This window comes from Hypomesus nipponensis, chromosome 15 (genome assembly GCF_054491055.1).
Source record: "Hypomesus nipponensis isolate SF chromosome 15, ASM5449105v1, whole genome shotgun sequence".
Lineage (NCBI taxonomy): Eukaryota > Metazoa > Chordata > Actinopteri > Osmeriformes > Osmeridae > Hypomesus > Hypomesus nipponensis.
In genome coordinates, this window is record NC_140375.1 from 10,470,296 (window position 1) to 10,497,423 (window position 27,128).

General features: G+C 48.0%; 1 protein-coding gene across 12 annotated transcripts in view; it reads right to left on the reverse strand.

Moving 5' to 3' along the window:
- The window catches only part of msi2b (musashi RNA-binding protein 2b), a 178,844-nt gene that overhangs the window by 130,364 nt on the left and 21,352 nt on the right, over positions 1 to 27,128 (reverse strand). For all 12 annotated transcript variants that reach the window (XM_084673919.1, XM_084673921.1, XM_084673922.1 and 9 more), the window contains exon 6: positions 4,725 to 4,817. In XM_084673919.1, the coding sequence (XP_084530045.1) occupies positions 4,725 to 4,817 (93 nt within the window). The remainder of the gene's footprint in view (positions 1 to 4,724; positions 4,818 to 27,128) is intronic.

The following is a 27,128-nucleotide window of genomic DNA, read 5'->3' on the forward strand; positions in this document are numbered from 1 at the left end:
ACTGAAATATATTTTTCAACTTTACTTTCAACCTTACAACCTGGTTCAGAGGTTCCATCAGTGCCATGAGGTGGATCAAGCATCACCATCGGTGACAAACCACATCATGACGTGTCACTAAGTAAGCTAGAGGGAGCACCTCTCTGACATCCCGGTCCCCCAGCCCCAGCCACGACTCATTCACTAAATCATCTTAATGCTCAGGGACTTTCAGGTGGGGAAAGCTATTAGTAAAAGGAACCATTAGCAGGATAGATTAACTTTCTCAAATGTAGATTAAGGTGGTCATTCTATCGAGTGGCAAATAACCTGATGAAAAATCACTGAAAAAGCATTGAGAAAAACATTTATTCTTTCAACTGGTTGGCGGTGTAATATACCGAAGTGGAGAGTTCCCTGAAGAGCCAGATCCACAGCAAGGTCAAGAGAAAATCTTTGAGAAGGAACTGAAAGACAAGCCCCGCTCACTGAAGAAGGCGGCAGAAGAAATACACTTTGTCGAATTAAAATGGATTGCCCAAAAGCTCTACAACTTCCTTTTCTCTGGTGAGCATTTGAAAATTGCAACCTCTCAACTCCAGGAACCACTGCCAATACACAGAGCACTCAAAAGGTCAGAGAGAATATTAAATCATTTGTTTTGCTTTCCCCTCTCACACATCTCCCGATCGGAGTGGTTTCAACCCGACTTATCAGTCTTGTTTCTCTTCGAGACCTGCCCTCCTCAAAGTGCACGCTTACGATTTTCACAAGACAGAAATGCATGGAACAGCCCCTACGGTCTGAAGGAAACCTTCTGGATCTGACCCCGACCCACTTAAAAGATCATTCACACTGTTCCAACTGTTCAAGGGGGGGCTCGTTGGTGCTCTGAACCGGTCAAATAAGACATGTTAACCTCATGTCGTAAAGGGAAACTGCCTCTGTGGTATTCAGGCCCTGTTCTGAAGAGGAGAAATCACAGCGAGCAAGCTGTTATTTGTTGGCAGGTTCGTCCGTAGGGGGAGGTTGTGAGCAGGTTAGCTTAAGCGAGGCAAGATTGCTTAAGCAGAAAAGCCAGAGCAACACTATAGGCTGAGCACCCACTATGTTAAAGTATTACAAGTCCTGGTGACGGAAAAAAGACGGTAAAAAAGACCAGTGTACATGGTCACTGGGGGTTAAAATGATGGTCAAGTGGTCAAAAGAAAAATCCTGAATAAGTTTAAATGAGCTGCTAGATGTAGCTATCAGATGTACAAATAAGGTGTTCCAACACACCTACCTCAGCCCTGATCCTTTATTTATATCCCTTTGAACAACAGGGCCAGGGAGCAATCTCCACAGAGGGCCAATTTCCACGGCTCTCTGAGTACTGCGAAATTATACAATAAGAAGGTCAGGCAAAGACACTTAAACAATTCTTTTTTTTTTCCACAAGTAGATTCAGTTTCACTCTTTGGCACTGGGGCTGTGAGAATCATTCTGAGAGCTTATTAAGGTTCAGACTAACACACGCACAGACAAGGACACAGTCACACACTTATATACACACACACACACAGCGAGACACACACACACTCTGGGCGCCTCTGAGAGGTGGGCATGATGACAGAACTAATCCTCTGGACTAGAGAGAGCTGAGAGTCTCCCTTCTTCCTCTTTCATCCCTCCATACCTCCTCTCATTTGTTTCCCTCCTGCTCCAGAGAGTAGGGGAACGGAAGAGATCTTATAGCTGAGGGTGAGCATTTCAACCCCCCCAAAAAAACACTTCACCTTTTTGTTCCCTGACTATACATGCCTCTGTCATATAGAACAGATCAGGTACAGATGGCTGTACCAAACAGAACTCTGACTGGACTTAGACAACGAGTCCACAGAGTGCTGATGAAGCTAGCAGTGCAGGTGGATCCTGCAGGTCGAGTGCGTACGCTGTCTCGGCAGCTGAGAGGACCCCGGCAAAGCAGGAGTTTATTGCCGCTCAGATAAGTACACTCTGTTTGCAGACAAACTCCAAGCCGATTAGAACAAATCCTATGACTAAGCATTCACCAGCCCTGGCAAATTAGCACGCTGATAGTGCTCACAACGAAGTGGAGGAAGGAGTGGGGGGGGGGGGGACCAGACCCCCCTTCCTGGTATTTAATCTGCTAATTTGGAACATTATGCACAGGAAGTGGGCAGAGGTTAAGAATGTACTTTTGCATAATCACAATAAAAATCTAGAAAGTTCTAGGCATCCCCAAACAATGTCAATATGACTCAATAGAAAGAGAGAGAGAGAAATGAGAGGTAGGGAGAAGGCGAGAGAGAAGGGGGAGAGACCTAAAATATAAATAAATATGTAAAAATGATTCAAATGTTTTCCCCTACAAAACTAGCGTACACACAGTATAGTTAAGGCGGCTGATGACAGCCTTGCCCTTGGTAGAAGAGGGAGAGCTTTAATTAGAGCCCCCATGCAAATGACCTCACACAAGAGTCAGGTGGCTGAGCGGTTGGGGAATCGGGCTAGTAATCAGAAGGTTGCCGGTTCGATTCATGGCTGTGCCAAAATGACGTTGTGTCCTTGGGCAAGGCACTTCACCCTACTTGTCTCAGGGAGAATGTCCCTGTACTCACTGTAAGTCGCTCTGGATAAGAGCCTCTGCTAAATGACTAAATAATGTAACACATACTCGCATTGCTTTCTCCAAAAAGACAGTACACTCAAGTATGTGGTGGTGGCGAAGGTGGGGGGTCATACCATACGGCTCCTGTGTCTCCGCGGTACATTTATTCAGATTCCCTCCACACTCCATAAATCTAGCTTAGGGACTCCAGGGCAGTCACCGTTCTGCCTAAGATGCACTTTAGTGCTGACGCACGGAACCGGGGGCAGAATATCTTTCTTTCTACTGGAGGACACTCTGTCACAGTAAAACACACACACAGGTATACACACACACAGGTACACAGACACACAGGTACACAGACACACAGGTACACAGACACAGGTACACACACACACAGGTACACACACACACAGGTACAGGCGCCGAGACACCATCAAATGCTGTAGTATGTGCACCCACACACAAACTCTCCTACGTACACTCACACATGCACAGGCACTCACACAGACACGTGCACACGCACACACACACACACACAAGTGGAGTGCAGCCTACAGCCAGCATTCTGAGACAACTCCTCCGACCCTGGTGGCCCAGGACACCTGCTTCCAGCGCCATGACACCAAACAGTGCCAAGAGCACAACTGCACACACTCTATTAAGTAAAGCAGAAAATCACACAGGAGGCATGCGGTGACATGTATAAAATTGCACACCATTACTGAAACACAGATGTGCATGTTGCATACCCAAATGTGTGTGCCCTCACAAACACATGCACTTAAACATACTAATACACACAAGTTCCCCAAAATACACACACACACACACATAGTGTCAGTACAGTATTCTTCCTCTACTTTCCTCTCTTCTCTTCCAGTCCTCCCCTGCACTCCTCACTTCTTCATTCCTCCTCTCCCCTCTTCCTCATTCCTCCTCTTCTTCCTTTACTTCTGAATTGAACCTTACCCAGACACAGCTGCCCTGGTCAGACAGGTCCGCTTCCTTTTTGGAGAGGAGACACTAGCTAATTAATTGGTTTATCCACTCAGGTTGATGTGTGTGTGTGTGTGTGTGTGTGTGTGTGTGTGTGTGTTTACAATACTGCACTGATGGATGAACCCAGCAAATTGGGAAGAGAAAAAGAGGCATGCAGACAGATGGACAGGCAGCTGGGGGGGGATTTGACTGCAGGGCCCTCGCCTGGTGAGGTCAACCTGGTGACCCGGGGTGTGGGGTGGGGAGGGCGTGGTGTGGAGCAAGGCGATCAGGTCCGGCCTCTCTCCAGACAGCCTGATTGGGCCGCCACAAGTACGGCCTTTGAGAGAGCTGCCACTGAGCTCCCGTTAAGTAATCACTGATCTAACTTGATTGGACAGGTGGAAGCGCAAGCCTCCGGAATATGGCTTTAACCAATCCAGGCTTGTCAGATCAGTGATTACCTTGAGGAAGAAGGAGGATGAGCATGAGTGTTCCAACAGGGCCTGTGAGAGCCATTAAAATGTAAAAAATAGGCTCCGGAATGTCCAATTCGCACGTGATTGTGGAGAGGAGATGAATATTCAGATGAAGCTTGAGATAAGCTGAAATAAGAGACAATGGCTATGTCTTGTGATGAATAAGGGAAGTATAGTAATTCAGAACTTTTCAGATTCCAGTTGAACTTTTGATACCCGAGAAGCAGAACCAGCAAAAACAGAGCTAACAAATTACCTTTTCCAGGTCAACTGATGGTAAAAACAATTGAAAATCACATTTGGAGTAGGGAAATTGTTCTGTGGATGAGTGAGAGGACAAGGGAAAGAAGGAGAACGCAGGTTCTCAATCAAAGAGTCTGTCCAGCTGAAGCCCAACTTAGGAAACATCTCCAGACATGACCAAGTAATCGTTGCCTCAAACCTGCCAGCACAAGAGACAGGAGGCTGACAGGATGATAGCAACAGACAAAAGCAGAACAATTGGCAGAGTGGTAGCCTTCTCACCCTCCCCCTTCTTCCAATTGCTTTCATCTTCCACGTCCCACATCCCATCTTGGAAAGATGCACACGCACACATACGCGCAAACACCACATCACACAAACCACATCCAACCAAAGGAGAAGAGGGAAATCTCCCAAGTGGAGCTTACCTTGCCAAATTGTTCAAAATACTGCTTCACATCTTCAACTACTGTGTTTGCTGATAATCCTCCTACGAATATTTTCTTTGTTCTTGTGACCATCTGGAAGAGAAACGAGAGGGAGAGAGAGAGAAAGAAAAAAAGATTAAAGACATATGAAAGCATTTTGGGACAGACTTCTGCTGCACTCACAGCCCAATATCTGGGTGGCTTCTTAGCCCTGGTTGGTGGCCTCCATCTCCACCTGCAACACTCCAGTCTCTAGTCAGTTCAGACAGTGTCTCGCCCACACCATCACACCTCACTGCAGCTACCACTGATGGCCCTACCTTTCCCTACACTCCAGACCCACACACACACACACTAACCTCTGACCCTTTTAGTCACACACGGAAACAAACACACACACACACACACACACACACACTGTCTGTGTAAACACACAGACCTAGACACACACACAATAATACTTTCCTACTGGTCAGCACAAATGTCACTGAATTATTTGTGGAAAGGACCAGACATACCAGGGGCCCATTCTAGATAAAAGGATCCTTTGATGTGTCAGAATTACGATCAGCGCAGTGGATCTGACCCATACGGTCTGATCAAGATTCTGTTTTGTTCAGAGAAAATCATTGGGTTAGGAATCTATTAGGCTTCATTGAACGCTACTACACAAGCGGAAGACTCTTTTAAAAACTGGTGCATGCCTTTCTGTCAGTCCATTCAAAGTGTTCAGAATCCAGCCGGAAAACATTGCCATGGTGGCTAGACTATGTAGCAGGTAAATACAGGTTTTCCCCTGCAAAGGATCAGATCATAATAAATATGATAAGCCCTCATCTCCTCACTAATGAGACGTTAGCCTTCCCCGCGTCCACTAATTACGGGGAGAGTTATGTGAACCGGAGAATGGTGAGTGAACCTGTGTGTGTGTGTGTTTCTGTGTCTCCCTCTCTCCTTCCATCCAAACCATTTCTGCACTGCTGTATGTAAGTCCATTTCTCACTCAAAGAAAAACCCCATTAGCTCATGGGCTGGGGAGGAGGCAGCCAAGATGCCAGACACCATTTGTCTTAATGCAGAGTAAATATTGAGGATAGCACATCCGCTGTCTGACAAAAGGGCTGCGGTAAATCACTAGCAGGGGTGAACACAGAAACTACAGAGCCGGAGGGAGAGGGGATAAAGAAAGGAAACGACTGAAGATATAAGAACGTTTAGAGCACCCTCGCTAAAAGTATAAAACTCAAGGTAGCATGCTAAGCACTGGAGAGGGAATCCTAGGAGTCATGAAACGGAAGTATCCTAGGAGATTTACAGGCTTAATCATCAAGATCTACACACTCTGACGCCCCGGGCTAAATAGGGGCAGAGGCCAGGGATCACAATGGGGGTGGAGGGTGTGGAGGGGCGGACAACCCCCAGGATGGGGGTGAAGGAGGCAGCCACGAGAACACAGCCTCCCAGCTCAACAGATGGAGAAGCGGAGCAGACGGTGGCCGGGGGCATCCATCGACGTCACTCAACATGTCGTGAAGCAAAGTCTCTTCGCAGGTGACGACAAGGCCACACCAGAGATGACCCTGTTCCCCCTGCCCCCCCCCCCCCCCCCCCCCCCCCCGTGCATCACCCTGCACCCGCCACCACCGCCTCGTCCACCCCACCCGACATCCTTCCTTTTCGGTACCAACCTCTTCTCATCTTGAGAGATAATCTGCCTGTCCTCTTTTTAAGGGAGAGGGGAGGTTCCGCTGTCAGGGACTTGTCTGCAGAGTGTTCGGTTCTGTGTGTTGTCTTTGTGCTCCCTGACAGGCCATGCTGCCCCTGTGGCTCAACGGATTTCTCTGGGGCCTTCGGGGAAACAACGCAATTACTCTGTCCATTTTTGCCCTCTGTGACACCAGACAACAGGCCCTTCATCTTCTCTCCACCCCCCTCCCTCCTTAGCCCCCACACCACCACTCTCTCTCTCTCTTTCTTGGAGGCCCAGTTAAGCAAAAATAGAGGACACCCCAGAGAGCGACGGACGCTGACATAGCTCCTTTTGATTTGGAGCTTCTACAAGCTCATTTAACATACATAAAGACTCCTGGATGTATTAAGTATGAGATGGAGGAGGCGCCGAGAAGATGAACGATCAGGTGATGAAATCTGTCGTAAAGCAGGGGATATCAGAGAGAGAGAGAGAGAGAGAGAGAGAGAGAGAGAGAGAGAGAGAGAGAGAGAGAGAGAGAGAGAGAGAGAGAGAGAATGAGAGAGAGAGAGAGAGAGAGAGAGAGGGAGCAAGAGAAAGAAATATAGATGAGGGGGAGCAGGACAGAGAGGGAGAGAGACCGAGACAAAGAGATACCGACACAGACTCAGAGAGAGAGAGAGAGAGAGAGAGAGAGACATAGAGAGAGAGAGACGAACGAACAGATAGCGGTGACTGAGTTGTCTCATTGTGTACTGACATGCCTCGACATGAGAAACAGCCTCTTCATGGTGCCATGGGGGGGCTCGCCTGATTCACCACCCATGGTTAGCACGCGGGCGCTCCTCATTATTTGTGAGAAGGTGAAAAGCTCTACCGGTGAAGCGGAGGCTGTGTGTGCGGCGGCGGCCACGAGGGAGAACACCAAGGCACGGCAACATGAGAGGAGACATGGGGGTCACAATGTAGGTGTTACAAACTCATTAACACAAAAGCACAACCGGGCGACAACAAGCCTAAACCTCTCGTCCGTCCTCCCCTTCATCGCAGGCCCTCATCCTCCCTTCATCTCATCCTCCCTCTCATTTCCATCCCAGCCCCTAAACCTCTCCCCCTTCCCTAGTCATTCCAGTCAGAGATTTAGCGGCGTATAAGAAAATACTGTTGGCGCAAGCAAAGAGCGAAACATCTTCCAATTGGGAGAACGTAAATTCCCAAAACCATGAATATGAAGGAGAGTCCCGCGAGGCGCAGAGAGAAATGGGAATGACACACGACGGCACGCAGAGATGGAGAGAATGTGTGTGTATGTGTGTGTGTGTCTGTGTATAACTGGAGCTTCGCTGAGCTGGGGAGTTTTTTGTGTCTTCCGCCTGCTGCTGATGTTGGCGTTTCGGCTCCTGCCGTCTTTCACGGGCCTGAGCTTGATCATTCTTCTGGCTGCGCCTCCTGCCTTCCCCCTGCCTAGCCCCTTCTATATGAGAATGTCAGCTGTCAGCCTTGTCGTGAAAGATGCTCTCACACACACACATATTCGCTTCCATGCACACAAGCATGAACACAAACACGCACACTCTGTCTTCCTCTGTTTCTCTCTCTCCCTTTCACACACACACACACACACACTTTCGAGCGCACACACTCACACGCAATTCTTCTTGCTCGGGCTGTGAGGTGCTGATAAAGGGCAGACTACAATGGAGAGGAAACAGGTGGGCTGTGTTCACAGATGGAGCCTCAGAAGAAAAGGTGGTCTGTCATCAAGTGTGTGGAGGGGAGGGGGGAGGGGAGGGAGGGGAGGGAGGGAGGGGAGGGGGATCAAACTGACATCCACTCCCCACCTTATCTGTTATCTGTCCTGTGTTTATAAAGAACGGGGTCCCCTTAAAACGTAAACCTTCTGTTTGTCAAGTGGGCCAAGGCCCAGTCAGAGTATTTACACCAGACTGCTAGTGAGAAGAGCTTGGTGCAGATGGAGGGAAATAGAAGAGAGGCTCCGGAGGATCTCATGAACACCAACAGTTAAGACAGAGAAGTGGAGTGGAGGAAGAGTGCATTTGATCATTCCAAACACTCCACCAATGAAGAGCACGGCCGATGGTACTGCAAGACTCCTGACCTCAGGGTGCAAAGACCCCACCCAACCATCCACCCCTTTCTTGAGAGAAATAGGGACCCTTTACTGTGAGGGGAGATGGGAAGGAGTCCATATTTGAGTGACTCCTGGTGGCTTGCACAAACTAATTAAAATGCGTAATTGGTCGGGCAGTGTCAAAAAAGCCCCCTAAAAACAAGGTGATTCATCAATCCTTCTCAAGATCTATACTCTGTGAGCACACACACAAACAAGCACAAAGGACACAGGGGTGCGCAAAAAGTCCCTGTGCTAAAATAGAGGATGTGCTTTGACTAAAAAATATTTGGTTCTCCGTTGGCCAAAGCCTATAACAGGGGAATTCAATGAAAGAGTCGGAAGCGAGGGGAGGAGAGGGAAGGGAGAGGAGAAGAGAGGGAAGGGAGAGGTGAGGAGAGGGAAGGGAGAGGAAGGAAGGGAGAGGAGAGGAGAGGAGGGGAAAGGGAGAGGAGGAGAGGAAACGGAGAGGAGGACGACCACTTGTGGGATGTTGACAGAGCTGTCCGTCTCAAGTCTGGAGTCTCACCCGAGGGACAGGTGGAGTGGCCAGACGAAAGCACATTCGTGTTTATGTATTTACCTCTGATTAGGAGCCAGCTCTCCACTGTGATTGTGGCTGACAACGTGACAGCGATCGTGATTGTGGCTGACTGCACTGGCTCTCCAGGAAAAAGACAACAATGAGGAAAAAGACGGGAAAAAAAAAGAAAAAAAAAAGATGAGGAGATGAGAATCTCTCGCCGGAATCGGTCTACGTTAATCACAGTCCCGTCCCCCCCTCGCCGTCCTCATGGCTGAACCTGGCTGATTAGAGCGAGATAATGAACCGAGCACACAACACTTCCCTATCCACCCCTCCTCATCCCTCCATCGTCTTGAAATCACACATCCAGCATTGATTGCCGATGTCCTTAGCCATACCAGCCCTCACCCAGCAACATTGTACTGACAGACACTCTGGTGAGTTTTCCCCAGAAGAGAGAGACGGACTTCTCTTGCTTGACACAGGCCTGTGTCTCCGGCATGACCGACACCACAGTGGAACCCGTGCCACGTCCCATTCATGCTTGTTAAATTCACCCCACAGAGCTCCAATTTGTCCGTATTGGTGAGGGAGGAGGGAATTGAAATGCACCTATTCAAATGAGCTCAGTGAGTGAGCGGGCGGGCGAGGGGAGAGCGTGTCAGTGAAGGGCGCCTAACCCTGATTGACAGCCGTAGCCTGAGTCTGACGGAGAGATCCCGATTAGCTGAATAGCTACATTTGCCCAGGCCTGGGCTGCAGGAGGTGCCAGCAACCAAATAAGAGGTCCTCTGGAGAACAGTATTTCAACAGTAAAAACATTTAAATAAAGTTTGTGTGTGGTGAAGCAGCTTCCTTTACAATATCTTTCCATTGCTAAAAAGGGCTCTACCAGGTACAATGCTTGTTTATCAAAGCAGCATGAAAATGAACAGCAGCACAGACGCTAAAGTATGTCCACTGAGTTGAATTGACAATTGTTTAAACATACAAAAGAGACACAGAGAAAGAGAGAGGGGATAGAGACAGGCAACAGAGAGGGAGATAACGTGTGAGAGAGACATGGGTCTGTTCGACCTTACCCTTTTGAAGGAGCAAAGGGAGATATGGGAAGAGAAGGAAGAAGAAAAAAGACACACTGATCAATCCTGGGAGAGTAATCTAAGAGGTCAGACTGGGGGGTCAACATATGAAGCTCAGAGGGGTTAGGATCCATCTAGTCACTTATCGGACAAGAGCATAACAATTCCCCTCACAGGCTTCTCAAACAAGAGAAAGAAGAAAATATATGTCAGTATTCGCGGGCAGCTTCTTGTGGAGATGTATTTTTGGCAGAGGTCTGAATCAGCATGGGACTAAATCTAATGTGTCCTGAGAGGCTTCAAAGCAAAGGCACACTGAACCACAATCACCTCATATCAAAACACCACACTGATTTCACTTGGGGCTTCCTGTTGAGGCCCGTTACATAACCATTACACTCCAGAGGACGAATAAACACACTGTCGTAGCTTCATCTTATGTTTTATGATGCTTTCTTTTTAATATTGCCCCGGTAGAGAGTCTACTTTGTCTACCTTGACAAACCGAAGCAATAGCGAACCTCATCGTTTTTTGCCATCTTAATGATTCCATGTGTTTTACACCATCTCCCTCCCATAGTCGATAGACGATTGTACAGTTATGGAGATTGATAGCAGCTACTTATAGCATATTATAGGACCCTAGAGATGCCAAGCTCGATACACATGCTCCCATTGAATCCCAATGAAGGCTCAGTCCTTGATAAACACACACTGTAGCAGAGGAAATAATGTTTTCAAATGAAGGGTGGGAGCAAGGGAGGGAGGGGAGGGCGGTCTGGTTGAAAAAAAAAACGAAAAAAATAGAAAAATTGAGGAGCGCTCCTCAAAGCCATTCTGAAAAATTAATATGCTAATTAACCACTTCCTTCGGGCAGAAATCTCAAAGAACTTTAGCAGGGGGAGTTATAAGCACTTAACAAATTACTTACACTATTACGCTCCAAGCCGTATACATTTTTAAAATGACTATTTTCTCTCCGTTTCTATTATAACAGACCTTGCCGATTCCGAAGTCTATTTCCTCCCCACTTGCCATTTAGGAATATGAAATAGATAGCCAGTTTCCAAATGTCCTTTCCCTAGATATATTAAAGTCGGGCTTCACAGTGAAGGTCTTATCAGCGCTCCCCATCGCTTTCAGAGCGATGATATTTCTCTGAGCGTCTGCTGATACATGCACTAAATGTCTGATGTTATATTTGAAGAAAGTACACACAAAACGCCCCTACTTTCACATCACTCAACTTCAGGTATGTGGAGAATGATGATACAACTCCCAAGCGAAGAAAGAAGGAACCGGAACTAAAACCTGGCCGACATGCTTCGAGACTAACTTAAAACTTATTTTTACAACTTCCTTCAATCACAAGGAATAAGCCTAGCATCCTCTCTGTTATGAAAGGCCATTTGAAATGCTTCATCCTCGACAGATTGGCAATGTTGCACTGTGACCTCGGGTGATCTTGTGTCATCAGGCAAGATCCTCCACATGTTCAGAGGTCATGTTCCTGCTTCTTCTTGGAGATTGTATTGTCCCCAAACTTAAATGCGTTCAGGAGATGAGGGGGGACAAAAACCAGATTCCAAGTTTTTCTATAGGTCATCTGAGGTCTACTTCTACTCGTTTGGGGTCAATACGGTTGCTTTGGAGGCGTCATTGAAGAAATGTACCCAGAAGTATCCCTTCTGTTCATTTATTACCAAAAATAAGGTATTAATTCAAGGTTTTATATGTCCACACAAAAGCTTCTTTGTGATGAAGGCATGGATTGAGGGCCAAAGAGGTCGCCAGCAAAATACTATTTGTGATAGGAGGGGAAAACAATCTTGTTTCCCAATAAAAGGTTGAATTGCACATAGTAGTGACAGTGTACCTGGGCTCTCTGTGATATAGACCCAGCTGGTCAGCGAGGACTAAAGTGTGGGGGTGGGGGTAGGGCACGGCCGAGGGGCAGAAAGCAAGGACAGGGCCAAGGCCAATCTACTGTTTTATACCAGTGCAGGGTGCACAAGCACACACACACAGGCAAGACATAGAAACAAACGCACACAGTCACGGACACAGCACATAGGACAGCAAACACAATTATACACCAACTGCTACTGCTTCCTGTATGAGTCAGTGAGTCACTGATGGAGGCGGGAGGCAGCAGGGCAGACATCTCTGCACTGGACTTATGCTGTTCATGACGTGTAAAACCACAATGACAACCCACCAGTCTCACCAAAAACCTAAGCAGCCTGTTGTTACACGTATTGATGAGGAGAAATTACAACTGAGCCACACTAGGATACATAACCAGCGAGGTCTCTCTAGGATGCATGCAGGGGGGAGAAATGGGGAGAGAAAAAAGGGAGGGGGGAAGGGGGGTAGACAGTCAGAGAGAGAAACAGAGTGAGCGCATATAAATGTTGTTGAATGCACGCAGTGGGCCTGCACGCACTGAGCAGATAGAGAGAGAGAGAGAGAGAGAGAGAGAGAGAGAGAGAGAGAGAGAGAGAGAGAGAGAGAGAGAACAAGAAAGAAAATCCCATAAATGTTGTTGAAAACAACCGCTGGGTGGGTCCACTTTGGAGGGAACACGGGAGACAGTGGGCAGGAAGAAAGGCAGAATAGGCGGTCGGAGATGGAGGGGAGATCCGATCAGGAGGATTTAATGCTATAGATGAAATTGGAAGGGGGGAGGGATTAGCTGAGGTCCAACAGAGCGAAAGGAGGACCATCCAGAGACGGTCCCAGAGAGAAAGGTCAGAGAGAGGGGAAAGAGGGAGGGAGGGAGGGAGGGAGGGAGGGAGGGAGGGAGGGAGGGAGGGAGGGAGGGAGGGAGGGAGGGAGGGAGGGAGGGAGGGAGGGAGGGAGGGAGGGAGGGAGGAAGGAAGGAAGGAAGGAAGGAAGGAAGGAAGGAAGGAAGGAAGGAAGGAAGGAAGGAAGGAAGGAAGGAAGGAAGGAAGGAAGGAAGGAAGGAAGGAAGGAAGGAAGGAAGGAAGGAAGGAAGGAAGGGAGAGAGTGAGTGAGTGAGTGAGTGAGTGAGTGAGTGAGTGATAGAGAAAGAGTGAAAGGGGTTTGAGAGAAAAATGGTTGTAGGGAGAGTGATTGAGAGAGAGATCAAGCAGAGAGATTGAGGAGAGAGTGCAAACAAGAGAGAGACAGGCATTGAGATGGAGAGAGAGATTTTACAGGCTTAGAAGGAGATTTAGAGATGGAGATAGAGAGAGTAGAAGATAGAGAGTGATAGAGAGTGAACTAGTGAGAGAGAGAGAGAGAGAGAGAGAGAGAGAGAGAGAGAGAGAGAGAGAGAGAGAGAGAGAGAGAGAGAGAGAGAGAGAGAGAGAGAGAGAGAGAGAGAGAGAGAGAGAGAGAGAGAGAGAGAGAGAGAGAGAGAGAGAGAGAGAGAGAGAGAGAGAGAGTCTGGGAACAGGGGAGGAGTGAGAGCAGGATAAGCAGGCTCATGTCTGTGTCTGGCTTTAGGGCATTGATCAAAAAGGTCGTGATTCACAATCTGCAGGGCAGAATCCGAACAACATGACTCAAGCAGCCAATACCAATAACACAGAGCTCCAGTGCGAATAGATGTTCACACAATTAAACAATCAGGCCAATCAATGAACATACCAACAATGGACCAATCACAAACATGGAAAAAGTCTTAGTCATCCATGCGCTCTGCTACAAGTCAAAAAATGTTGCGCTACTGGAGCAGAAACACTGGAGGCAGTCTTATATAAGCGGCACAACTGTGAGGCTAAAACACCTGCTCTGCATGGAACAAGACCCATACGCATTGAGGCACTGGACAAAAAAGACACACCAGACCAGAATATCTGAACTGACTCGACACCAAGCCAGAACTAATAACACACACACACACACGCACACAAACAGTTTGGCAAAACCAAGACATCCATTTCCTTCCCTTGTTACTAAGAGTGGAGGGAGATGAAGAGCAGGGATTAAGATCCTGCCGATGGCTGCCTGTGTCTGTCTGCGTGCATCTATGTGTGTGAGTGTGCATGTGTGTGTGTGTGTGTGTGTGTGTGTGTGTGTGTGTGTGTGTGTGTGTGTGTGCGTTTGTCAGTGCGTGTATGTGCGTGTGTAAGTGGAAACAGAGAAGAGCGAGAGAAAGAGAAAGACAGAGAGAGATGGACACACACAAAGAGAAAGAGGGAAGCAGGATCCCTGTGGAGAGCAAATGGGGAGGACAGAGAGAGAGAGAGAGAGAGAGAGAGAGAGAGAGAGAGAGAGAGAGAGAGGGAGGGAGGGAGGGAGGGAGGGAGGGAGGGAGGAGAGAGAGAGAGAGAGAGAGAGAGAGAGAGAGAGAGAGAGAGAGAGAGAGAGAGAGAGAGAGAGAGAGAGAAAAAATAGCCCACACAGCTGGTGAGTCCGGGACGCCCTGAGGACAGCTTGGTAGCTGTGATGCAACCTGACGTCAGCCTGACCACATGCCAACCAACCAGCTGCCAGGACTGTGGGTGCTGATAGGCCAGTCCCAGACCAGGGTCTAGCCCCCTGGTAGTTTGATCAACGGTGGCCTACACTGAACATTTTCCAGTCCGGAATTCCTCAAAGTTACTCATAGTATGACAGTCACTCTATATCCCTCATTTTCTCTCCTGGGCTCTGTTTTATCCTTTCAGGCACACGCACACACACACAACCTATAGTAGCTGGGAAATCTTCCTGGATGTTGAACGCCACTGCTCATTGAAGTGCTGACTGAAACCTTACTGGGTGAGTGCTTCCATGAAGGTTTAATTGTACTCTTGGTGGTGAAAACAATAGCCTTAACACGATCACACAGAGCATCATGGGTAAAATGGGAAGCTTCTGTACTGCAGCATCATCGTAAAGCAACCGGGAAACCGAGCTACGCAACCACAACCATGTGTCTAATAACCCTGTCTTTGAGTTCCTTTGGTGATTGCGCTCAAACGGATCTTGTTTATTAAAGGAAGAGAAGCTTTCTGGGCCTAATAAACAATATGGTGTATTAACATCTCCATTTCCAAAACAAATAAAAGATCCAGCTTCTTTCAGCTCCCACTGTACAATGACAACAATTTATTTTGAGCTTGGGAACTTAACAAAAACACATTTTTCCTCAGTGTGAGGAGCCTACAATATATATCTGAGAGGAAGTTCTATGGCGAGCGAATGCATGAGACAAGAGAGATTCCACATGGCGCAGGGTAAGCCTATGGTGTGCTCAATGTTCAGGCAAAGCCCTCACAGTGACAGTCCAGTAGGTCTGAACAGGAACAAGGCTCTTACACATTCAATTTGAGATTTATCAATGCCAGACTCTCATCCACGGCATAGACCACCCCCTATCAGCAGTGTGTGTGTGTGTGTGTGTGTGTGTGTGTGTGTGTGTGTGTGTGTGTGTGTGTGTGTGTGTGTGTGTGTGTGTGTGTGCGTGTGTGTTACAGGCCTCCAGTATGTGGCCCATCACACATCCCTCCTCGAGTGTGTGCATCCGTGTGCGGCCTGCTCTGTACCGCCCTGGCCAGGTCCAGCCTCAGTCCTCAGGTGTCGTTGGACACACCCACACAGCTGTGTTCTCAAGGCTAGCCTCTTCCCAACACTAAGGAGCTCTCAGCCGACAACGCTCACAGCAACCAGCCAGGGCTGCCCACACTTATACACAAACACACAGACATGCGCACACTTACACACACACTTACACACACACTTACACACACACACACACACAACGGGGACGCACCCCTGTGTGATGACACATGGGGAGCATGGCACAAAGTTTCACATGTACTGCTTCAAGCAAATACACACACACAAACAGGGTCTCTGTGCTCTGGCACATACTTGTTCCCAAGGCTGTTTAGTTAAAGGTCGGGGCTGGGGGGCGAGGGACTGGGGGGCGGGGGGCGGGGGGCTGGGGGGCGGGGGGCTGGGGGGCGAGGGACTGGGGGGCGAGGGACTGGGGGGCGGGGGGCTGGGGGCTGTGTGCAACTGGGGCCTGTTTGTCTTTCCCCTTTTAGAAACATAGCATTAACATTAGAATAACATAGGCTACTTACACAACCGAATAAGTCGTACAGAAAATGTTACTTTAACTTGACATAGTCCAAGAACGCTAAAACGAAAGCTGAAGTATGACGTTGTCTTGCATATTTCATGGTCTGTTGATTCAAATGTTGACCAGAAACCATTCCAGTTCACTTGGTGGGTGATCAAATGTTGACGTACATCAAACAGGAGCAGATCAAAAAACAAATACGAGCAAAAAGGTTGTCAACCGTCAAAGACAACAGATCCAGGCTAATATGACAGGATAAAAACATTTTAAATAAATAAAACAATGTTGAGGCCTTTGATACTTCTCTCTGCATCAGTGTAAATGAATCAATGGGCAAAAGCGCTGAATACTAAATGTCACCTTGGGAGAAACTAATTCTGTTTTGTGTGCCTTTTACATCTCAACTATGCAGTAACACACACTCCTCCACACACACACACACAAAGAGTGGGTCTGTCTCTGGGTGATATCAGCCAAAAAACTAAATTGACTCCCAGAAATATTTCCCCTCAAACAGCGCACTGCCTCTAATTAATGGGAGTCGACACTAAACACGAGGGCCGAGAGGTTTACACAGTAAACATGGGATGGGGCTCTGCCTCAGTCTGATAAGGCTTGTTCAAACCCCAGCTCAAGTGCAGTTCTGAGTGTGTCCGCGTCGCTGTTCTGTCTCTCTCTTTTTACTCTCTCCCTCCCCACCTCTCTCTTTGCTGTTTTCCTCCTTTCTTTCTCCATTTCTTTCTCTCTTTACCCACTCTCCCTCTTTCCCTCTCCCCCTTTCTTCGCCAAGCAGACGCCAACATGGCTGATAGCTCTCATTAACCAAAGACGACCCTTCCACACTCACAGTTTTTAAGAATAGTCAGTATGCGGAACATATTCTGAGAAAGAGCTGCTTGGATATGTGGTAATAATAAGAAAAATTAGGTAGTGTGCTGGTGCGTCAGAGGTCCAATCAGCATCAAGTTATGAGCCCAAGAACCAAAGAAGCTAGAAGATATGTGCGTCTCTCTGTGCGTATGCAATGCTACACACCGCAGTGCACATACTCAGCCTTACCCATAAACACATAAGCAGCATCCATGTTGTAGTTGTACAGTCCTTGAATAAGCCTCTTTCTTTTCCAGAGAGCAGATCCCTCTTTTGTTCTACATAAATGCCAATTACCTAATTCTCTCTAGCATGCAAATCAGATGAAACGAGGTTGCAGCTTATCGCCCGTACAGCCCTCTGCTGCTCTGCTGCTCTGCAGCTCTGCTGCTCTGCTGCTCTGCAGCTCTGCAGCTCTGCAGCTCTGCAGCTCTGCTGCTCTGCTGCTCTGCAGCTCTGCTGCTCTGCTGCTCTGCTGCTCTGCTGCTCTGCTGCTCTGCTGCTCTGCTGCTCTGCTGCTCTGCTCTCAGAGCGACAGGAAGGGCTACCTTATGGGACAGTCCTCCACTTAACACTATCCTCAAGGTCTATTCAGAAAGAAAAAACCTAAACAAAGATTGGATTTTTTTTCCCCCAAAGCAGTACACTACAACAATAATCACTTAGCCTGCAGACCTTGCATAGTTCATTAGCAGCAAAAAAAAAATCTATTGTGCGTCAATCCTATATTTTTTGGGACGCCATTTTCTTTTACAGCAATGGGCTCGTACTCCTATTTAACATATTGCTATTTACATGCAAATAAGAGCAGCCGTTTCCTGTTGGCAGGTCTGCTTCAGTATCAAGGGTGAGTTTACATGTTTTGCACTACTTCAAGAAAGAAAAAGCAAACTTTCATTTTACCTGAGTAAAAACGAAGACTACTACTAAATTCTGGTCCTCGTCCTTCGCATGAGAATGCGAAGGTCATAGCGGTGACAATTTTTATATAAATATATGTTTTTAAAGAACTCCCCCACCCCCCTCGCCTCCTCCACTCCACACGCACACACACATACACACAAACACACATTACAAGTGACACTCAGCCTTGCTAAACTAACAACCTTTGGAGTTTCACCTGGTGGCTTGTTCCCCGGCCAAATGATCAGATGAATAACAATAGGCCGGACACAGACAGACAAACACACACACAGGCAGCCTCCTCTCAGATATGCAGCTCTCATGTTCCCTCTGGCACTCTGACATGTTCTTACTCTTCATAAAAGCCCCGCCAGTCCCAGCTCCTGCCATCCCTGGCTGGGAGGCCGCAGCACGAACGTCTACTCCAGGAAGTGACCTCGCTAATGAAGGGCGAAGGGCACCCTGTCGAGTTGTGGGGGGCGGTGGGGTGGGCACACCTTTGTCTGGGCATACTAATTGTGCTGGGTTGTAGTTGGGAGGGGAAATGTGTGATTTGTGTTTCAAATCACAAGATCTCATGAACTAGCTGAATGTAAAGTTAAACAATCACTATGGCAACACAATGTCAAAACTTCCTCCACTGACTCTCAGGGATGATGCTCAGCGATTCCGCCTTGATACTTCACTGACAGTCGGATGCTGGCAGTACGCCAGGACAGCAACGTGGTGAGCCAGTTTCAGCTTAGAACAGACATTTAAGAGAGAGAGAGACATATGTGACTTCTGGCCGTCTTTAATCTCCGACAGCCATCACTTTAAGTGAATCTGTCGCAGATCTCTGTGTAGGCCTCCTCCAGAGACATCGGTGGAAGTCTGACAGGATCCCGATTCAAAGCCGACGTGATCCCTTTTGGATTACAAGAACACCGTGGCGCCTTTTTTCCGCTAGAACTGTGTTCTACTTCTACATGTAGGGGCAGCCATGGCGACGAGGGTGGGGTCCAGGACTGGGTGTTGCCAGGCGCCTCTTGACAGTGATTGAAGAGGGAGATGTGCGACAAACTGTCAATCAAAAGCTGGAGCCAACGTCACCACCTGCGCAGGGTGCTTTCAACCGAGACAGATTACCAGGATACTAGCTATACCTCCTACAGGAGTTATGGGGTGTGTGTGTGTGTGTGTGTGTTTAGCAGTAGTCACACTCACTTCACACATACCCTCAGTTCCCTGAATGAACTACACACACATTGCCTTGTAAAATATTCATAGTCAGTCAAAACTATAGCCATTAATATTCAGTGAATGAGTTACTGTTTACACTCCAGCCCTTTTATTCTCCTATAAAACGAATGCAATACCTGCTTGGGGCAACTCTTTCCAAAGAAGACAGTTGTGCGCCAGCTAAAAGAGAGTTTTCGATCGTGGACGGCAAGTGGAGTCTTTGTCCGCTCCCGTTCAAAGGCCTCCGCTACCTCTCGGCACCAATTACACATCCCCCCCCAACCCGTCTCTCTCTCATTCCTCAGCCCTCACTTCAACGTCACCCATCTATTTTTCATAAGGTGTAAGCTATGGAATTTACTAGAGATCAAACTACCGTCTGTTTGGGTTCCCCTGGAGGAAAAGCCCACATGCAGCAGTGTTGTTGTTTAAAATTGTTTTCTCTTTTTCTACTTCTCTTTCAACTCAAGGAATAGAGTGAGAAATCTCTTTACCCTGGAAAATCACAGTTTTTACCTCTCTCATGTGGAGTTAACCTGGAGTTTTGTTTGGGGGAAAAGCCCTATGTATCTGTATGTATGCGATTTTATCGAGTCTTGTAGTGTTAAGACTGAATCCTGTTTTCAAGGCCAGGTCTGGATGAACACAGATATTTATCCCAAGGGGCCTTGCCATAAAGGCTAAATGAAATGCAATAAAGACCCATGTAAGCACCAGGAAAACTACACAAAGAAAACACCGTGCCTGCCCTCAAGTTCCACATCATTTTTCCTATTCTTATAACAGAGCTCTATGCATTAGTTACATCAGCAGAAACCTTACATAACTGTGTTCCATACCGACAACGTTTGTAAAGACAAGCAGGTTTTAAGAAGGGCTTTTCTTTCTTTTTTTTAAGTGTATGTCTGACGGAGCACTGGAGGCGGTCGGCGTGTGTGAGAGTTAGCTCTCTTCAAGCCCCAGTGGCCTCTACCCTCCCCAGTGGCCTCTACCCTCCCCATTGATTTTTCTGTCTCAGCACTGGCTTCATCCCACTTACACTCTTGCTTGTTGCCTATGGAGAACGGGTTGAGGCAAAATGTATCCTACGGTACTAGACCGTCTTTCTTTTTTCCGAAAACGCTACAAATAGTCCACAGTGTTTCTGTTAGATGTTATCTTCAGAGCGTAGATGAATTCCTGTTCCATGTGAACTGAAGGGAGAGGGAGCAGCAGACATATACTCTATCAGGTTGGCTGCTGGAGTCCTGAGTGAAATATGAGTGAATATATGTATTTAGGACAGTCAAGAGTCTTCCCAGAGTCTCCCTGGGGAGGCCAGTGTACTTCCTCATTTGAGATTGCTACACTTGACTGGCAAAACTCAAATCATGGCCGTCTCTTTCAATGCTGCTCTTTGCAGGGCAATTGTGTTCTCCCTCTCTCTTTGGTTCAGTGAGACAGAGAGAAAGAAAGAGACAGAATACCATTTCAGCGGTCGACCTTGAATGAAACGAATTGTAACCTTGTGTCCTCGACTAATACGCCGTCTATAAACTCGTTATAGTCATCATAGGCCCACAAAAATTGAACAGATTTCATACGGATATGCCATTTTCAAGCAACGTAACGGGTGTATTTCAACACACCTGCACTGGAGATGGTCAGTACCTGGCTCTTGTGTCATGTTCACCCGAGAGCCATCCATAGTCAGGCTCATACCGAGCTCACCGGCTCGTTTCTCTTTCCCCGTGTGACGGCACCCCGGCAATGTTTTTCGACCCACTCAGCAAAAAACCCCAAGACAATGCAGTTGTTAAATAATCGGTGTGAACGCAAGCCAGTGCCGCGCATGAGAGAGAGTGCCCTGAAGGGCATGACTGGGCAGAGCTGGCCTTGCGGCGGCTAAATGCATCATTAGAGCTCCCTAAAGACGGTAGGTCGTGGGGGGGGGAGGTGCAGGCAGCAAGGTGGATTTGGGGAGGTTGGAGGGGGGAAAGAGAGGGAGATGGGGAGCAGAGCAAGTCAGGTGCGCTGTTTGCCTTCACGGGAGAGGGGGGCCCGGGCGTTATTAGAGAGGGGAGGGGGGGGGGGGGGGGTTAAAGTGGTACGGCGCGTCCTCCCGGTTCAGCTCCAGCAGAGCGAGGTGTGAGTGAGCTTGGCTTACTTCCCAGGATTAAGTGCTTTCCAAAGCCTGACATTGCCTCAAAATAACCGGGGCGCAGCAACACAACTGGACCAGAGCTAAAAAAGAACTCCACTAGCTCAAGCACTGCACTGAAGCAGCCCTGCATGTGAGGCGGCCAAGAGGAGGAGGAGCTGGAGGAGGGGCCTGAGCTGACATGCGAGGACGGTTAGCCTGCACTTGTTTTTTGTTTGGTTTGGTTTGATAAACAAGCATCACTGTATTGGTGAAAAATTTAGGGTGAAAATCCACACTTGGAGGCATCTCGTTCCAAGTGTTCCTCCAAGTTCACGCTGGTCCCAAATGCACACGCACAAAAACATACACACTTGGTCACAGTGGGACCACTACCCTCCAAAAGTGAGAGACAAACACACATGCCCACACTCAAACTCTCACACTTGCCTAACTGACAGCCAACTGTGTTGTTGATAGCAGCATTGTTTTCACGCTCTTCTCAACATCATTCTCTGTCGAGAGAATCAAAGCCCTCCCGCTAGACCACACCTTCTGTGCACAGCCGGTCCTAAGTGCATTTTTTTCCACACCTTACCTTTTGGTACACTGTCGTGTTACAGGGTAAACGAAACCCCTGGATAATATTATATTGGCTAGAGGTAGTGTACAGGTGACTACCAGTGTACTTCACACAACACACACACACCCGGAACCACCCAAGCATGCAACACAGCACATACAGCATAACCCCAAGGTGCAAGCCGGTTCCCTCCATATATGGTAAAATCCCAGTCTGCGCTGTAGGAACCAGCTCAGCAGGCCCTGAACTGTGACCGAGTTACTCAGACCGAGTCGCTGTCCATCGCTGGCCAGACAAGGAGAAATCGCCATCATCTGCAGCATATAAGCATCAACCGGGAGACTTGTTCATCATTGTCAAAGACAGCCGAGGCCATTGATCAAGTCAACGACAACTTATCAATTTGAATGCTATTGTCAAAGGTTTGAACATGAAAAATGATGGTGTTGACACCAACATGCTGTACACTAAGTAGGTTGAATGTGCTCATGTCCCCCTTTACTGCTGGGTTCAGGAAGAGCCACGTCTGGGTTTTTCAGCCATGTTGCTTCGAGGGCCTATTTGTATTTCTACAGTATACAGAATGAGCTGTTAGTAACAATGTATTTTCAAGGTCGAAGTGCCATGATGTGTGGTGTGTGCGCGCACACATGATGTGTGGTGTCTCTGTGTGTCTCTGTGTGTCTGTGTGTGGGGGGTTGGGGGGGGTTGCAGCAGTCAGCCGAATCAGCAAAATTAGAAATTACTCTCTTACACACACACACACACGTGCTGATTAGATGAAAAGCCATATGTTACATTGACAGGTTCTATTAAGACGGGGGGCATGACGTAACTGAGAAGGGAGATACAAATCCCTAGCTTTCTCAACCCTCTCTCTCTCTCTCTCTCTCTCTCTCTCTCTCTCTCTCTCTCTCTCTCTCTCTCTCTCTCTCTCTCTCTCTCTCTCTCTCTCTCTCTCCCCCCTCTCTCCCTCTCCCCCTTTCTCTCTCTCTCTCCCCTCTCTCCCTTTCTCTCTCTCCGTGTCCCAGTGCGATAGCCTCAAGAGGGCTGACAACAGGAAATAGAGCATGTGTCTCTGACAGCCAAAAGACAGATAATGTTACCAGGAGCTGCAGGTGGGTTGGGGGCAGGGCTGGTTATGGGGGGGGGGGGGGATGGGGGCATAAAAACAGCCATCTGGGTGCACGGTCACAGCACAGAAACACGTCTCAGGGCAGCATAGACTGTGTTAGTCTGCGGACGCTCCAGTCCGAGATGGCCCGGCTTGCCTTGGTCTCGGGTTTCGCTTTAACGTCATCTGGCCTCCCTCTCCAGTCAGCGACGTCTGAGTCATTAAGAAGGTTTTAGCATTTGAAATACTCCACAGGGCTGCAAGAGACAGGCACACACACACCAACACACTCCTAGGCTAATTTTAGAACTTTTTCCATGTGGTGGCAAAGTCATGGCACAGGACGAACACACACACCTACATACACTGCCTGGCTTAAGCTGCAATGCAACAGAGAGTCAGGGAGCAAGCCTCGTGCTTGTGTTCAGATAACAGGAGCAGCAGGCAAAACAGTAGTGTGCGTGTGTGTGTGTCTGTCTCTGTGTGTGTGTGTCTGTCTCTGTGTGTGTGTGTGTGTCTGTCTCTGTGTGTGTGTGTCTGTGTCTGTGTGTGTGTGTGTGTCTGTCTCTGTGTGTGTGCACGTGTGAGCGAACATGTCACCCTGTCCGCCTTGGAGTGTGACAGGTCGTAATGGGGCGGTGTAGGGTCCTACACACGGCCCCCTTTCTGAAGCCCCCTGAATACAGTTCAATCATTGCAAAGGCAGAGGGCTGGCAGAATGTGAAGTGAGAGAATCATTTTTCAGGGCCATGTCTCTCCCTGCCCACCTGGAGCTGCTTTGACAGGGTTTATTAGTCTCCAAAGAAAAATGATGAGAAGGTCATGGAGGTCGCTAACCAGTGGAAAGCACCTGATACACTTCATTTAACTACACACTAACACCGCCCTACTCAGAGCTTCATTTTCTGGGGTCTTAAGCCCGAGAGAGAGAAAAGGAGGGAGGAGAAGAAGAGAAAGAGAGGGACAGAGATTAGTCTGGGGCATGAAGAGTGTGCATAATTCATACGGCTGTTACTGGAGCTGATTTTGCACATCTTAAAAGAGTTCAGCGCCAGTAATCTCCGATCGGTCTTGATAGAGACCTTAGCTCGGAAAGTTACCCTTTGGAGCAGCACACCAGGGACTAAGCGCCACACACACACACACACGCACACGCACACGCACACACACACACAAGCTCTATGTCAGCAGGCACGCTAATTATGAAGTCTAATGACATTTTTTTTGCAACCACAGCGACTGTGTACACCCCCCACAACAAACACACACGCCAACCTAGCCGCCCCCCACACCATCTCTCAGGACCACAACAAAGAACAAATAAATAAAGACAATGGTGACGTCACAGGTTGTTTCTATATAAAAAATAATCACTAACTGGCCAATTTAGAAATACAAGCCCAACCCACACACCCTCAATTATTTCTATTTACTTTGCACTTTCTCCCCATGCTGGAGCCCAGAATAGCAGGCCATTCATATTTAACGGCAGGCGGGCAAGCAATAGAGCTCTCTGACGAGTATGGAGGGGGAGGATGCCGTCAGGTGAAGAAGGAAGCTTTTTCTCAGCTCCTTCGTTTTTCTCTCTTTCTCTCTTTCCTTCTCTCTCGTCTGCAGAGCGGAGGAGGAACGACACTTAGCAGAGATTGGCAATCAGGACTTGCTTTTGTGATGGCTTCAATGGCTTTTCAAATATTTAATTACTCTCTCCCTTTCTCCTTTTCTCTCTCCCCCCCTCCCTCTCCGTCTCTCCCTCCCTTCCTGTCTCTCTCCATCTCTCCCTCTCTGTAGTCACTTTCCTATCTCAGGAGTCCACTGTGGAGACACACAATTCTTCCCTCGTCCACTCACCCCGTGCTCAGACATTCCACAAGCATCGCAAACTGACGCAATATAGGCCTAACGGTGAGTACAAGTGGAGTGGAGCTCAGCGTTGCAAGTCCATTAGCATTGGCAGGATACTCAAGAGTAACATAAGTAGGCCGTCATGTATTTTGGAAACCAAATGATTTATATCTAGTCAAACAAAACACCATGTATTTCAAACAAAACGCTGAGGACCATCTTGTAATAAATAAAACGCATTGTGCATTCTCTAGCGAGAAGCATCCCAGCACAGCTGGGAGATGCAAACGCAGGGCCTAAAATAACCTTGGCTGGGGCTTCCTGCAGTCATTATCAATGGAAGGCACTGCCGAGCTGGAAATCTATAACTTTATAGCCATGAGAAGAGGACGATAAGAATGGTGCATCCATGCAGAGAGAGAGAGAGAGAGAGAGAGAGAGAGAGAGAGAGAGAGAGAGAGAGAGAGAGAGAGAGAGAGAGAGAGTAAAGGAGAGAGAGAGAAGGAGAGAGAGAGAGAGAGAGAGAGAGAGAGAGAGAGAGAGAGAGAGAGAGAGAGAGAGAGAGAGAGATAGAAGGAGAGAGAGAGAGAGAGAGAGAGAGAGAGAGAGAGAGAGAGAGAGAGAGAGAGAGAAAACCATGTCAGTCACAACAAGCGGAAGACTCAACCACTCAGGGAAGACAAGAAAGAAAGAAGGAAAAAAAACACAACAGACCATTTTGAAATGTAAATACGCAAATATCGACAGGCAGAACCCGTGCATTTTGAAATGTAAGCGAGTGTGTTGGGTTTTGTAAATGACTGTTAAATACTCAGAGGAGTAAGTGTAATCACATTTCATGTCTTGGAATGTCTGGCGAGCTTCCAGCTATGACTCCACTGGGGGGTTAACCCTAAACATAATAGAGAACACTATCTTACATTTACAGAAGAGCCCTCCAAAAACAACAAGGAAAAAAAGCTGCCGTTTCAATTACACAAGAACACCTTGGAAACATGAGCGCTTGCTCTTAGGAGGAAGAGGAGAAAGAGAGAGCACACAGAAGGGGGAGAGAGACAGGCAGATGGGAAGAGGGAAAGAGACAAATAGAGAGAGACAAGGAGACTGAGCAAGAGGCAAAGAGAGAAATTGAGAGTGAGACAGAGTAAAGGGCAACTAGAAGGAGAGATCAAGAAAGAGAGAGACAGAGAGAGACAGAGAGAGAGAGAGACAGAGAGAGACAGGAAGAAAGAGAGACAGAGAGAAAGGGAAAGAGAGAGAGACAGAGAGAGACAGAGAGAGACAGAGAGAGACAGGAAGAAAGAGAGACAGAGAGAGGGGGAAAGAGAGAGAGGGAAAGAGAGAGAGGGGGGGGTGAGCATCCAAGGAACAAAGCCCCTACTTGATTCAATTCCTGCGCTAATTAGGTGCGGCTTGTTGCTCGGTGCTCGGTGCAGGAATCGAGGGGATTCATTGACTGGATTCACTGTGTTTAAGGGCTGCAAATTACCCACAGATCCAGTTTCTTCTGGGCCTCGACCTAGAAACACAGCATCCCAAACCGGCCACACTGCCACCGCTTAACAGGTAAATACAGTTGTGGTGCGCTCCAAACGGGACTCACACCATACAGACGCAGCCCCACATCATACCACAATTGCTTTGATAAAACAAATCAAAGGCATTATCTGCCATTATTCTCACAATGAGCTGTAACTAGACAGTCAGGGAAGGGGGTGGGGGTCTCTGAGAAATAAGAGGGTTGACTACACCGCAGTAGCAATGACTTGACATTGATTTCTATTTTCAATTTGGGCATTCTCCGAGGAGTAAAAAACAAGAAACTGAGAGCGAGAGAGAGCGAGAGAGAGCGAGAGATCGAGAGCGAGAGAGAGAGAGAGAGAGAGAGGGTGCGAGAGACCTACAGGTTGTCAGATGTGATATCCGACAGCTGTCTCTAAGCAGCAGGTGTTGCTGGTTAGGCTGAGCTACCTGCGCTCAGGCTGAGACATCCTCCCCTGGGCGGGAGAGACGAACAACCCCAGAGTGCATCTGGGGGTCTGGTCCAGGGGCCACGCGGGCCTGGCCTATGCGGGCAAGCTTTAATCTTGCTGGTGTGGCCTGATGGATTGGCGACAGAGGAATCAGTAAATAGTCTTTGAAGCCCTTGATTCCATTAGCTTTCACTGAGGCAGAGGGGTGGAAATGGAGGAGTTGGGCCACTTCCTCTCAACCTGCTTTGAACATCCCCAATTTTCCCAAAGTAACAGCTATAAAGGATAGGTAAATAACAAAAATGG